At 38.5% G+C, this 14208-nt stretch overlaps 1 protein-coding gene across 1 annotated transcript in view; it reads right to left on the bottom strand.

Annotated features, from left to right (window-relative positions):
- PPP1R9A (protein phosphatase 1 regulatory subunit 9A) overlaps nucleotides 1-14208 on the bottom strand; it is a 122989-nt gene that overhangs the window by 11320 nt on the left and 97461 nt on the right. The window contains exons 7-12 of the mRNA XM_062495049.1: nucleotides 12363-12416; nucleotides 10299-10528; nucleotides 8833-8929; nucleotides 8531-8702; nucleotides 4200-4357; nucleotides 3344-3644 (exon numbers count right to left, since the gene is read on the bottom strand). Coding sequence (XP_062351033.1) covers nucleotides 3344-3644; nucleotides 4200-4357; nucleotides 8531-8702; nucleotides 8833-8929; nucleotides 10299-10528; nucleotides 12363-12416 — 1012 coding nt within the window. The remainder of the gene's footprint in view (nucleotides 1-3343; nucleotides 3645-4199; nucleotides 4358-8530; nucleotides 8703-8832; nucleotides 8930-10298; nucleotides 10529-12362; nucleotides 12417-14208) is intronic.

Here is a 14208-nt window from a genome sequence, read left to right as displayed (position 1 = left end):
TAAAAGAAAACACACAGTAGCTTAAAATTTCAGACACTGTGACTCTTAAATATAAAGACTGCTCCCAAATACCCTAGAGGAAGCAAACTAAGGTCAGTCATTCATGTCACTTGTAGTTTGGTGGCTTTTGCAATGTGACCTCAGACATACACAATTTTTAACTAGAAGCACTTCTGCATTTCTGGATTTCTCCTAATGTTGCTGACTTAAATGGAACCCTCAAAATTAAACCAAAGTACCACAGCACTATCACAGGACAGTCAATTATGTTTATAAAACTTTGTGCATTGCTTCGTAGAAAATATCTGTTTTCATTTGAACAAAAAAAAAAAAATTATTGGTTCTTAAATCCTTTGAGGACCAGGAAAATAAGTCTTTTGCAATACTCACACTCTAAAAGCCATACTATTTCCCAAAACAAGTCCTTGTGTTAAAAAAATTAAATTTCAAGAACAACTAACAAGTAATCTCATTCCAAAAAAGCAAACAAAAAGAATAATATGAAGAATGACAAAAGCAAGATGAAGTCTGCAAAGAAATCCATTCGCCAAGGAAGCTGAGGAGAACTTCTGGCAATGCACTCTTAGCATCAACCCTGCATGTGCATACTTTTTTCCCATTTCCTCTTAAGAGTTCCTCTTTCACCTTTAATGAACACTTCTCATTTAACAACTGCCAAAATTATCACAAGAATTAAAACTTGCAATGTTTATTTTCACACTAGCTATTCACAGGCAACTGAGGCTTCAGGGCAAGGGGTAGTGGGTTTTTTGAGAAACTTCTTAGTGAAAGTCAAGAAATTATAAAGTACAGTGGTTTTGTGTTGGGCGAATAATCAAAACATTTAGTAGATGGAAGTTTTGCTGCTGAAGTAGGAAAAACAGCCTGGAGAGCTCAGCTAGAATCCACAGCAGCTACTTGGAATGGCAAATTTCTGTTTCAGCTCTTATATCCCTATGATCCCCCTCCCACACAGCTGGGGCCAGCCAGGGCCCTTTAAATAAAGATGACTTGCTGAGGAAAATATTTGTGCTGGCTATGGAAAATAGTGGAAAATGGATAGGCTAGCTCCCAAAACCAGCTTCAGCAGCAGTGTGTGGATCTGAATCTTGCATGCAGGAAGTATTCAATGCTTGCACATGGCAGAGACCAAGAACCAGAGCCACAGGTGCCCTGCCTGGGCAGGAGGAGACTTTGGCCACCCTGGATGGGTGCATCTTCCCCAACTCCATGCAGTTCTTCAGAGAAGGTAAGGAAAAGCTGGTTTCTCAGAATAAATCTCACAGAAACTGTTTAACCCATCACCTCCAGCCTCCAGCTGCAGTAATGTGTGGCTGAAGGATGTGGAAGACACTAGACCTCATCCCCTGCCCAGGGTCACAAAGCACATGCACATCAAGTGAGCACTGCCCAGCACAGTCACCTCACTGCCTCATGGAAGGATGATGCTGCTGCACAAACCAGGCAGAACTGAAGCAATTAAAGTCATCTCACAAGCTGTGGTTATAGGCTCATCATTTTGCAATGAAACTGATCTCATGACACTTCAGCCCTTCCCACAACACTGCAGGATCTCATAATAAAAAGAAGAAAAGACAAACGTGAGGTTGCTAATGCTCACTTCTGCTATTGAAAAATGGACCCTTGGCCATGGGAGTGTCCACAGAGGTGCTCTCTTTCTATCTCTAAAAATCTCCACCTGAACACACAAAACAAATGCAGTGCCTTTTTTATTTTCTGAGCTGTATGAGTTTAACAGCCAAATTAACAGCAATTTAAAATAGCACTGCTGCAATACTTGTTGCCAAACAACTGCTCTAGTATGTTTCTTTTTTTTTTTTTTGTAGGACTTATTAAATACGGTTTTTTCTACTTGAAATTATATTGCTCGGGTTAATTCTAATGTATTACTCAGCAGAACTTGGACACACCCAAAAGCATTGCTTGTTTACTTAACAGCCACAATAAGGAAAGCAGGACAGCAATATTTAGACAGATTGTTTTTCAAACCTAAAATGGAAAGAGTGACACAGTGGGTGGAATGCAATGCCCTATTCCCTTGCACTACAAGGTTAATTTCCACTAATTTTTTATCAAGGTATTTTTCATACATCAGTTGGAAATGCAGGACTTAGGACTTCCCTGACAAACCAATCACCAATCAAATTGAGTTTCTAAGATCACAATCTTATGTTCACACCCTTACTTTTACTTGCAAAACTCAAATATTGAATTTATATTGGAATCCTTAACAATTTAACCTAGTTACAACTAGCAATTTCAGAGCTCAAGTAAAAATTCTTGCAGTATATTAACCTATCCTAAATCCAGTAAATTTTCATAATGCTGTCTTTTTTGAACCTGTGTGAAAGGCCTGTATAAAAATGAAGAAATAACAGGGTTTAAATCAGTAACAAGTCTTTTCAGACACACAAACATGAATCTTCAATAAATTGTTCTTTTCAGTTAATCCAAGCAAGCCGAAGTGAGTCATGAACCTATCTAGACCTCCTCCTGCAGACCTCTTATGAACAACTTTTTATTAAGTATTTTAGCTTATGTGACAGTTTCAGAATGCAAAGTGCATTGCTAAGGACGCTGAAGTGGTGTCAAATATTAATTCTGACTTTGAAATGCATCTGAAAAGGACACCTCAGTATTCTGTGACATATCATAGTGTTTATTCTTACAATAAACTGGTATCTGAGACATACACCTGAGCTACATATGATTGCATCCTGCTTTATCCACCCAGCATTTCAACAATCTGAATTAAATTCGTAACAATGAAGCCAATCTCCCAAGGAATTACTTTATTTCTTTTCTGCGAATGTAAAATCTCCAGGCACTAACCTCTCATTAAAGCAAGACTTTGCCTACTCTCAGCAATTAAAAGCTACAATCTGTTGTTCTTGCTTTACACTCCTTTCCGCACCCTCCAAAAAAATTATCTAGCAGTGCCAAAATCACATTATTTGAGTAAGTACACTGTGTTAAGCACATTTCTAATATGGAAGTGTCCCAAGGTCAAATAACTTTTTTTTTTTAAAACACAATACAACATTTTCCTAAAGGCGATTTCCCCCCGTTCTTTTCAGTTTCATGAAAGACAGAAAAAAAAAAAAAAGTAAGCAGTTCCCCATCCCATTTTAAATTTTATCCTTTTCTTATACCATCATACAAGGTTATTTTGAAGTTTTTGACTTCCAGGCAGGCAAAAGAAATTACAAGATGATGACCTTCTAGTTGCTAAGGTACTACTGCACAACAAAAGGCAATAAAGTAGATAGCTGTTAAGTGAGCACAATGATGCATCAATTTATTGTAAAAGAAACAGTAATACCTTTATCCTGTAAAATATTCCTGCCAGCTGGGTGATGCAAAGGAGATGCTTCAGAGCTGTGCCCAGATTTTGAAGGAGAGGAAAGTGGAGTGTCTCCCCGAGCATATGGGGAAAGGACACCTCCTTTGTGGTGCTGTTCTTCTTCTTGGCTTTCAGTTAGGTTGTCAAGTGAGATTGCTGCACTGCTAGCCACGGGGGAGAGGGAGGAAGCACCAGAATCTGATGCTGGTGAGGATGCTCTCATGCATAAGGGCAGTGGTGATTTTGAAATGTGCATGGGACTACTGTAACTGTGTGATGGCTGTTGGTATAAGAGATTATAAAGCAGGTTATACCACTTAGTAAGCAAACAGAGTAAGATTTACTTTGAACATGCAATTCTTTTATTCATTATTTAGCTTTCTATTTGTATGAAATGCTGTAGCAGTTCAAGGCATTACCCTTTAATATCACACACAGTGTTGTTTATTGGTATTTGCCTTCACACAAAGTCAGAATAGGACAAAACAATGAGCAAATATTGCATCAATTGTGATAACAAATTAACAAATAGAGAAATGCATAATTCATGCTCCTTTCACCTCCTGCATAAACAAAAAGCTCTGCATCATAAGGCACACATAAATCAAAAAGACCAAGATTCCAGTTAAAACACAACAGAACCAAAAAACAGGTGTCTGACTCAAAAGGAGACCGGACTTGCACATCACTCAAGGACATTCACAGCAGACTGGCCACAGAGGAATAAATACTGCCTGTGCTACAATGAAAGGATAAAGACAGAGGATGAAAAGACTTAGAGGGGCAATCTAGCACTCCATAGGAAGCCTGAAAGAGAGGGCAGAGTCCTTCTCACCTTCCGTTCCAGGCTGTCCTCCCCATCAGTCGAACTGATGCTGTCGTACAGCCGCGTTCTGGAAGGTCTCTGCCGCTTGTTCTTCACTGAGAGCTGAGCTCGAGTCCTCAGTGCTTTGGAGTCCAGCCTCTCTGTTTCTGGAACTGCTTCATTGAAATCTGTAAGGAAACATGATTTGAAACTGTTTAACAGAAGGATCTTTCATTATATCTTCCTAAGAAAAGGAACTGCTGTACAAACAAATGCAAGTACATGCATTTTGCATAGAATCACAGATTCATTTAGGTTAGAAAAGACACATTTTTCTTGTACCTGTACCTTCATAACTCCTATAGTACCACCAGAAAAAGTTATTTTCATGAATTAGTTTATCTGTATAGATTCAGCAAGGGCATAAAGGGCATAGCAAGGAATCAACTGCAGACATTTATGAATTCAACTAAGTATTCCCACTGTTACACAGATGACCTGACAAACACAGCTCTACCAGCCCAGAAAGTAGATCCACTTAGACTCCTTCAAAGGGAGTTGTGCTTGGCCTGAAGAGAGTTCTTCTCCACCAGGGCATAAACATCATGTGACACATGAAAACTGGAGAAGTATTTAATATAAAAAACAGAGCAATAAAACCCATCTTACTTGGCTGGCTTCAAAGACACCCAATTCCTGAATGTTTTGTGAGTAAAGTATACTGAACACTTCATATATGACTTGCCTCTACAGTTAAAACTAATGTAGCTGTACTTAGCTATCAACCATCTACTCAAATGAATACTGAGTATTGCAGCAAATTTAACATTTTACAAAGCTGCAGTGACTAAGACTAAAAACATTCTTAAAGGTGTTTTTGTATTTTATACTAGAAAAAAAGAGTAAGATTCTTAAATTCTTTTTTCAGCCCTCAGAGTAAAAACCAAACCATAATCCATTAGATACATTTACTTGTCTATATACAGCATTCAGAATACACTAATTAATTAAAATATGATCTTGCAGATATTTTTGCTTTTCTTCTATGTGCAAGAGTTAAATTTTACTTCACATGATACTACAGAATAATTAGCATTGTCTGACTTGCAATGATGCCTCTGCCCTAAGTACACCACAGGGTAACTGCACACTGTCATGGCTTGAACTGCTTGTATTTGGTCTTTCACATGTGCACACTTCCACATATCCCTTTGTTTCACTGCTGAAATTATGCAAACTATCAACATAGGACTGCAAAAGGTTTTCACAGAAGTGCTCATATGGGTGGTCTTAAAGCAAGAGACCATCTGAGCCTGGAACTTCCAACTTCCTCCACCCCACCTTGCACTGCTTTGTTGCAGTGGAACTGGGCTGCTGTCAGAGGGTCTCTGCCCCAGCCACATGCGCTGCCACCCCCAGTCCCAGCTCCCTCTTCTGCAGAGAGTGGCTGGTCCTCACGGCTCCCAGCACAAACCTACAACCTCACAAGATGCTCTAGTAATCTCCCAGCCTACTGGGGTATCTGGAAAATGTCTCTCGTAAAAGTCATAATAGTTCTTATTTCACTCTCAGAGTCAACACAGTAAGATTTTCTTTCATCAGACATCCAACCACTTAACTCCAATGTTCTTCCATCTGAACTATTTCAATACCACTGTGAAGCGGGAAAGAGCTCGCCTGTACTCCCACTGTTTTTCCATTAGACAGGCTGACAGAATTTAAAATCTCCTTTTGTGAACTGATGCATCCTTGAGTATCCAGACACCCAGAAAGTACAGCCACAAAGTGCCTTGAAGGGACACTTGCACAGAGATGCCAAAGTCTGAGACTGTCAAAGTCGGCCTTAGCACTGAACTGTTTTGATTTCAAACCACTGACTCCTGCCAGTAAACAGCTTGATTGTCTACTGCAGACTCAGTTCATGATCACTAAACCAGAAAGCTACAATGTACTTCTGGACTCACAGAATAAACAATATATTCATAAAGGAAACGCAATCTGTAGTCTAGTATTCCCTGGCAAAGCAAAGGAAGAATTATGTGGGCCATAGTAGTTTTGATTTTCTCTTTTTAACTTCCACTGATGACACTGGCAGCCCCTTCAGCTCAGTGTGAGGTTGTGTTACAGCCTGAGGAGTCGTGCAGTCTGGCAGGATGCTGAACACAGCCAGAGCACCGGCAGTGTCAGGAACAGTTACACTCAAATGTTTGCAACCATTGGGCTGCATCCACTGCTCCTTCCCAAGTCTCCCACCATGCAAGAATGTAATAAACACCTCGGCAGTGAAACAAAAACAAAAACATACTTGATACAGTTTTAATTAAAATACTGTATTTTTACATACCCTAATTTTTTAATGGAAGACAGACCTGCAAACCTCGGAACAAAATTCCGGGATGTGGCTGTTGACATGCAGTCCTGCCCCAGGAACTTAATGCAGAGGCTTGATCAAGAAGCATGTGTTACACTTGTTGAACACCAGCCAGAAAAGAGACTGGAGCACCTGAGTGAATGTCACAGGGGCAGTGTGCACAACCCACAGCACCGAGAGGGACTCTACTCACCTACAAAACATCATGGACAATCCCCCTGCCCTTTACAGCTTCTCTGCAAACATCTATGGGTGGATGGCAAGTTCTTTTCTTAGAAGGTTTAAAGGACAGCAATACAGAGAAGTAGGCTCTCTGCAGAGCAAGCATCTCTATGTAAGAGTCTGATACAGACCTCAGAAACTCACACAGAATTTACTGGAAAAGGTATATGGGAGTCAAAGAGTGCTAAAGCATATTTAAGTATAGCCTTATTTTTAAAAATGTGGTTTTCTTCTCTCATTAAAACCACAAATGCAGCCTGGAATCTAAGGTTTAACTATGCTGCTTCTGCTTTCAAAAAATCATTGCCAACAATCTATTTTTCCCAGCAAATAACTTGTGTTTGTATTCATGTGGTTAAACTTGGGTGTTTTAACTCGGAGATCATCTAGTCTAACACTCAGAAATAATTCACACTGAAAACATTTCTCCAGGAAAACATTTTTGGAATGAAAAAAGGGAGCTCTTTGAAAATTTTCATGCAAATGTATAGATTAGAAAACATAATTTTGAAGCACTGACATGCTGATTTTTAATGCTGTACTAAGAATTTCCAAATTTTGAATTTTACTCTTTTTTTTTTTTACATGTAGAAATTCCTTGATTTTAGCTCTTGAGCTATAGATATGTGTTAACATTTTTGCAACAGTAAATGTAAGCATAATTTTTCAGAGTCAAGTGAAGAAAACATACTTTCCTCTCCTGAAACAAACCAATGAAAGGATTTGTGTTAACAGCATTGCTGAGTATTAAGTCTTACTGTTTTATAACACTTACTGAGCCTCTATGGCAGAAATACAGACTTTCTTGTCATCCTGCTTTTCTGAACTTCAGAGATTCTATTACAATTAACACTTGACAGAAAAAAACAGGTCTGTGAAGATTTGAGAAAACCAGTTGCACAAGGTCTGTATATCACCTAATACCATTTCAGCAGGATAGCTCTTTTTTATGATATATATATATATATATCTTGTGAAAAATGCAATTCATATTGATTTGTTTGTAAGGCAATATTGCTGGGGTTCACACATGAAATGACTGCTGAAATATCAATTTTAATAAAACACCTCTGTGCTTGCTAGAAATTAATTTATTTCATAATGTATCGCCTTTTTTTCAACAGAGGAAGAACTACTATTATAGTTTCCAGGGATCCTGGGTGGCATCAAAAGCAGGGTGGCCAGCAGGTCACAGGAGGTGATTCTGCCCCTCTGCCCTTGTGAGACCCAACCTGCAGGGCTGCATCCAGCTCTGGGACTCCCTGCCTAAGAAAGGACATCAAGTCCAGAGGAAGATCGTGAAGTTGATAAGGGGACTGGAGCCCCTTCCCCTTGAAGAGAGGCTGAGAAAGTTGGGGCTGTTCAGCCTGGAGAAGAGAAGATTGAGCAGAGACCTCATAGCAACCTTCCAGCATCTGAAGGGGCCCTGCAGGGAAGCCAGAGAGGGACTCCTTGTCAGGAACTGTAGTGACAGGACAAGGAGCAATGAAAAACTGAAAGAAGGGACATTTAGGTTAGATATGTGGAAGGAATTCTTCACTGTGAGAGTGGTGAGACACTGGAACAGGTTGTCCAGAGAAGCGGTGGCTGCCTCATCCATGGAAGTGTTCAAGGCCAGGCTGGAGGCAGCTTTGAGCAACCTGGTCTAGTGAAAGGTGTCCCTGCCCACGGCAGGGGGATTGCAACTAAATGATCTTTAAGGTACTTCCAACCCAAACCATTCTATGATTCTATGATTCATAGGAATTATGGTTTGCTTCAAACAAACCTTGACTCAAGCCATCCAGACAGGTCACTTGCTTAGTATCTAGATTTTCCACTGGATCTCCTCTAGAAACTTCTCCAAAAGATGTCTGCCTTTCAAAAATGTTGTTGTTATTGTTAACCTGGCTTCCATTTTGCTTCATTAGCCTGAAAACTTCTGCTTCCAAGTCTTGTATCTGAAAGAAATACAATGCAGTATTACCAAAATATTCACCCCAATACACCCTCCCCATCAGAGATGTTATTTTTCTAGAATATCAGACAGAATTGTCTCATTCTTCAGATATAAGAGTAAATGCTACTCACACGAGCTTGTAAGCCTTGAACCTCTACAAGGTGTGCTTTCTCCAAATCTTCTATTTTCTTTCGTTCAGCTTCCTGGCGTTTGATGAAATCAAACTCTCTTAGGGACAAAAAGAGATGTATTTGCTGTCATCAAAGCAATCAGAGTAAAATGAAAAATAAAATGTTTTGCTACTCATCGGAAAAATCTGTCCTTAGAAAATAATTTGTCACTTACTTAGTAAGAACTATGAAACTGTAATCAGGAAAAACCCTAAGCAATTAGTCTAAATGAATATCCTAGGCAATGATACAAAAATTGCCAGAGTAATTTATCTGGGAAAAAAAAATCTCAGTTCTTAATAATAATCAAAACAGTTAAACCAGTTTCTTTTCCTAATCTGTGTTTACAACAAAAACAATGTAGCTTAGTTTATCCTGTTCTCTGTTGTAGGACACAGAGCAAAGTCTCTGTTTTAGTAGAGTATGACTGTGCTCCTTCACGGAAAGGACAACCTGTGAGTTTTCAGGTACAAGTTGAATTTCCTAAAGGAAATTTGTTAGGTCAGTTAAAAGTCTGAGGTGTTTAAAAACAACTGAATAGATCTTTCACTAATATAAAGTAGAATGTCAATAGAAAGCTATTCAAACTCATTCTAGTGACTTGCCCTATCTCTTTTTATTCTGAATATCAAAGAAGTTTGTGATAGAAAGCACACAAGACACAAACTAGTTCTGGAACAGTTACAAAATTCCAAGATAGGTAACGACAGTTTAACAATCAAACCCCCTTTTTAATGGGACAGGGTATTCATTTCTGCAATCCCAATCATCACTTGACATTGCTGTACATCTTTGAGTTTTCCTCTTTAAATAAGTGTATTTCAGTAGCAAATGAAAAAAAGCTTCTGCCCCCCGCAAAAGTAATTTGGGGAATGGAAGCTGTTATAGAAATGTAAGATGTTATTATTCTTGCTAGCCACCAGGGAGAGGGGACCACATGAAACAGAGGGGGCCAGGAAATCATCAGTTAGCTCAACTCAGCTCAAGCATTCTTGGCATCTACAAGAAGAAGAAAAATAAATTGTAAAATGTAACAAAACAATATTCTTTTTGATGTTACATAAGTACACAGCAGGAATGAATCCAGCTGATACAATACTCATATAAACTGCTGCAAACTTTGCTAACCAAATGCTTTACTGTGATTACTCTTAGTTGTTTGCAATTACATCGAGCTATCTCCTAATTCTGAAACATACCAACCTGGAATATTACAGATTAAGTCTTTATTTAGGTACAGCATGATTACAGCTTGAATACTAGCATTTTTCCATTAAAAAGAGTCCATGCTTTTAATGAATAAAAATGTGGAAAACAGTGTTTACCTTACAGGTGTTTAACAGTGGGTTTCATATTTCAAAATATATCACATACATGTTTTCTATCTGGCCACTAAGTCATTTTCTGAGCCTGATGTAGCTGCTTACTTTTGCTGAAAATCCTTGATTAATTTCTTTGCCTTGTTATATTTCTTCTCCAGAGCCTGATACTGGCTTTGCGTCTCCTTGAGGTGCTCATTCACTGTGTGACACAGGGTTTGTGCCTCAATCCAATAACTCTCTAATTTCATCATCCTTTCCTTATTCTCCTCTATGTTCTGCTGGAGTTGGGTCTTCTCCAATTCCCACCTCACCTTCTCATTCTCAGCAGCCTGCAGCTGAACAAAGGAGTGGAGATGCAGTCCATAAAAAGTAGCAAATACTTTAGGATCAATTCAAACCACTCAAACAGAGAGAATTAATACATCAGTAACTATAACAGTAATATGCTAGCAGTGGGAAGAGTGTTCCAGAATAAAGAAAACAGGCTGACAAATGCATTATTCTTCCTCATAAAAGCAAGCAGAGTTTTTACACAGTGTGCCAGTGCAGACTCTATGCTTCTCTGGGTTATACTAACCTATTTGACTGGCTGACATTTAAAAATGTCAATAGTGGAGTACTCAGGCAAACTGCAGGGTTAATCAGCCATCACACGGGATGTGTTTTGCTCTGTGCATGTGACTCAGGTACTACAAAGCATTCACACACTTTCAGAAAATGACGACATTTCTTATTTTGGGAAGGGAGAATTTGATTTCCAGAAGTTTTTTTATGCTAGGATTCTTATTTCCTAACTGAAGCTACCTGCAGGTTTCAGTGTTTGGTGCTGGATAAGGGTAGGGGTATACAGCATCTTGTGTGATTTACCTCCTAGAATTTTGTGAACAGAAAATGCCTTAACACCCCTGTTTATTTACCAAGAGCTTTGAATCTGTTCTAGGCAGTTCTGCTAGTATCATGGATGATACACACCAAAAAAAAAAAAAAAACTTGTTTGCAGTTTTATCAGTAATACACCTAAATTAGTCACATTTTCTTCAGCTCTATTGAAATTGAAAAGATGAGGTAAAAAGGTCCAACACTAAAGGCACATTAACCCTAATTTTCAAAATGGATTTGTACAGATAAATGTTTGCACCCACACACTGATGCCATCAAGTCAATGGGCCTTGGCACAATCCCAAGGGATTGACTGTGTGGCTCCAATTGCTAGATTGGAACTGGAAAGCAGAGGAAGAAAAGATTTTTGACTTTCTGGACTGAGACAGGACAACAGAAATTGTCCTTACAGAAAACAGTTGCACTCTTGATTTTTTTTTTTAACAGTAATTTATGCAGATTTGATAAACACTATGCAAAATACACAGTGAGTGCAAATGCTGCTGCAAAGAAATAATATTCTAAAATCTTCTTCTGAAGTACAATTTTCTCTTTTTCTTATTTTTATTTCCTTTATGATGTCATCAGACTCAAAGAGAAGGATGTCATTATAAAATCTAGTATTGCTGAACAACTGAATAATCAGTTAGGTTCCCAGAAAGGTTACCCTAGTATAAAAATATCCCAGTTCTTTTTATTGCTGTAGCAAATTTAATTTATTAAATAGCAACTGATTATGAGCTAATGTTTTCTTTTAAACTTCCTAGTCCTTCCTAGACTATCTTTTAAAGAGAGCTGCAACAATATGAAACAACAGTTTTTCTTCTGCATATAAAATGAATTTCTGTTAAAATACCTTTAAACAAATCGGGTTTTTAAAAAAAGACAATAACGGAAAATAGTGTAGAGATATTTTAACATCACTGGTAAATAAAAAACCTACTAATTTCAACTTGAATATTCAATCCAAATATAATTTTGAAACCTGAAAAAAAAATGCATCAGAATTTTAAAACTGGCAGTCTGCAATTTAGTCATTATGATACCCCTTAAAACATGTCTAATTGAAGCTACAAAAGTTGACACTTTCTTTTAATAGCAACACTTAAGATTTTCACTTTAAACTTGGAATAAAGACTATTCCAAGACAAGATTTAGCTGAGCCACTGTGCTTTTTAATCAGCCTTTAATAAGGATGTTGAGTTCTCCACCCACATAAAGATACGTCTTCAGATCTGATTTTGCATAAAGAAAAATAACATAATGTATTAACCATATATTGATTCTTACCTTTGTCTTCAGCTTCTGAATTTCAGCTTCTGTAACTGCATGTTTGATTTGCAACTAGAATTGAAAATATAAAATAAACAAGTGAAGTCACAGAGAGTACTCTGGTATTTTAAAAGCCTGTGCTGCAAGTTGAATACCTTATTACATAGCAGAAGGCCCCGAAGAGTGCTGCAGTGCAGTAGATTGTAAATTAAAATGTCTAGCTTGCAAAATGACTCAGTCTGTACAACCTAATTAAAGATAGGATGCCGTCTAACCACTCATAATTTCAAATCAGAACATCCAATCTGTTTGGCAAAACCAAATGTCTTATGTTTAAAAAAAAATAGATGTTTTCCTGCTGGGCTTTGCTCTCCTCTGATGTGAATGTGAAATATGTCCCAGTGCTGACAGTCCCACTGCACTGATTAAAGCAGGCACATTACAAATAAGCAAATACGGAAATAAGTGATTTAACAACGCAAGAAGTCAGGAAAACCTTGAGGGAAGATTCCACACATTTATTTCATGCAAGAAGAAAGGTAAACTGATGCTATTCTTCACCAATAGCTGCAGTTACTCTGCTCAAGCCGGCTAATCTCAATTGAGAGCAGTTACACAGGGAAACTGTAAATAACAGCAACAGCATTCAAGCAACAAAGCGATTGCAAGCAGATTAACAGCCCAGGCAGTGTGCTAAAGGTTGTAGTTACATCACCAAGCAGCCACAACAACAGGGGATCTGTACAGGGAAAGGGTTGGTGTGGAGGACCTGGCATCCACCTGCACACCTGCTGTGGGATTTCTTCTGTACTAACCTACATTAATCTGTTCCTGTGGAGTGAACAGTCACTATTGAGTGTATTAGGCAATGTCCTGAAACACCTTTAATTTTATCACAGAGGTCTGCTATTCACAGGCTCCAGGAATGCTCTGAAGCACAAACTGAACTACAGCTTCAACAGCATAACCCTAATCCAAATGGAAATGATCATGCACATGTATCCAATACTGGCCTGCACCCCAATCCCTGCTGCTGTACTATTTAAAGCAGGCAGCATGGACAAACTACTGACAGGCCCCAAAACCTTACACTGAATCAGTGATTTGGGTATGTTGGGTATGGTGCTGAGGGCAAGGGCAATAAGTGAATTACTGAGCCAGCACTGCACTGGAGATAAGGCATCACCCATTATTTATGAATGGAAGGAACAGTTACAGCAAAGCATGTTTTACACACAGGATACTTCTTTTACAAGACAAACATGAGCTTTTGGGAATAGTTTATGCTGAGCTAATAGATTATATGAGGTCATTGTACTGAACCAGAAACTAACATTTCTGGTGAAGCAATGGTTACATTCTTGAAGAACCAGCTGTTAGTAAGAAAATATGCAAATTAATCAAAGGAGAAGTTCTTCCAGAAGAGAGGAATAATTTTCAAAGTAACAGGAGCTATGACTGAGCTGACCAGTACAAGTATCTCTGAAAAATTCCAAGCTAATTTAGAAATTCCTGTTTCATGAAGTCTCTTGAATGCCCTTTCTTCTGGCCTAGGAAATGCACACTCTCAGATACAGTTTGGTTTACAAATCAGCCTTAAGTAATCTACTGAATAAATCTAGTCCCCTAAGGTGGAGAATAGTTCAAATTCTGCTGGATAGAATAAAGGAGACACCGATTCACCAGTTCTGTTTAGGAATCTTCTTTTGGATGTTCATTTCTCGGTCATGGTCTCCAAAGGAGGCTGTAAGAACCTGCAGTCCCCAAGATCATCCGTCACTTACACTCACTTTTTGACTTTGCACTCAAAAGTGTTATGACTCTTCACGTGCTCATTGAGAGCACATGAAAAATTTAATTTCAA

This window comes from Cinclus cinclus, chromosome 1, assembly GCF_963662255.1.
Source record: "Cinclus cinclus chromosome 1, bCinCin1.1, whole genome shotgun sequence".
Classification (NCBI taxonomy): Eukaryota; Metazoa; Chordata; class Aves; order Passeriformes; family Cinclidae; genus Cinclus; species Cinclus cinclus.
This window is presented reverse-complemented; position numbering and strand designations above follow the sequence as displayed.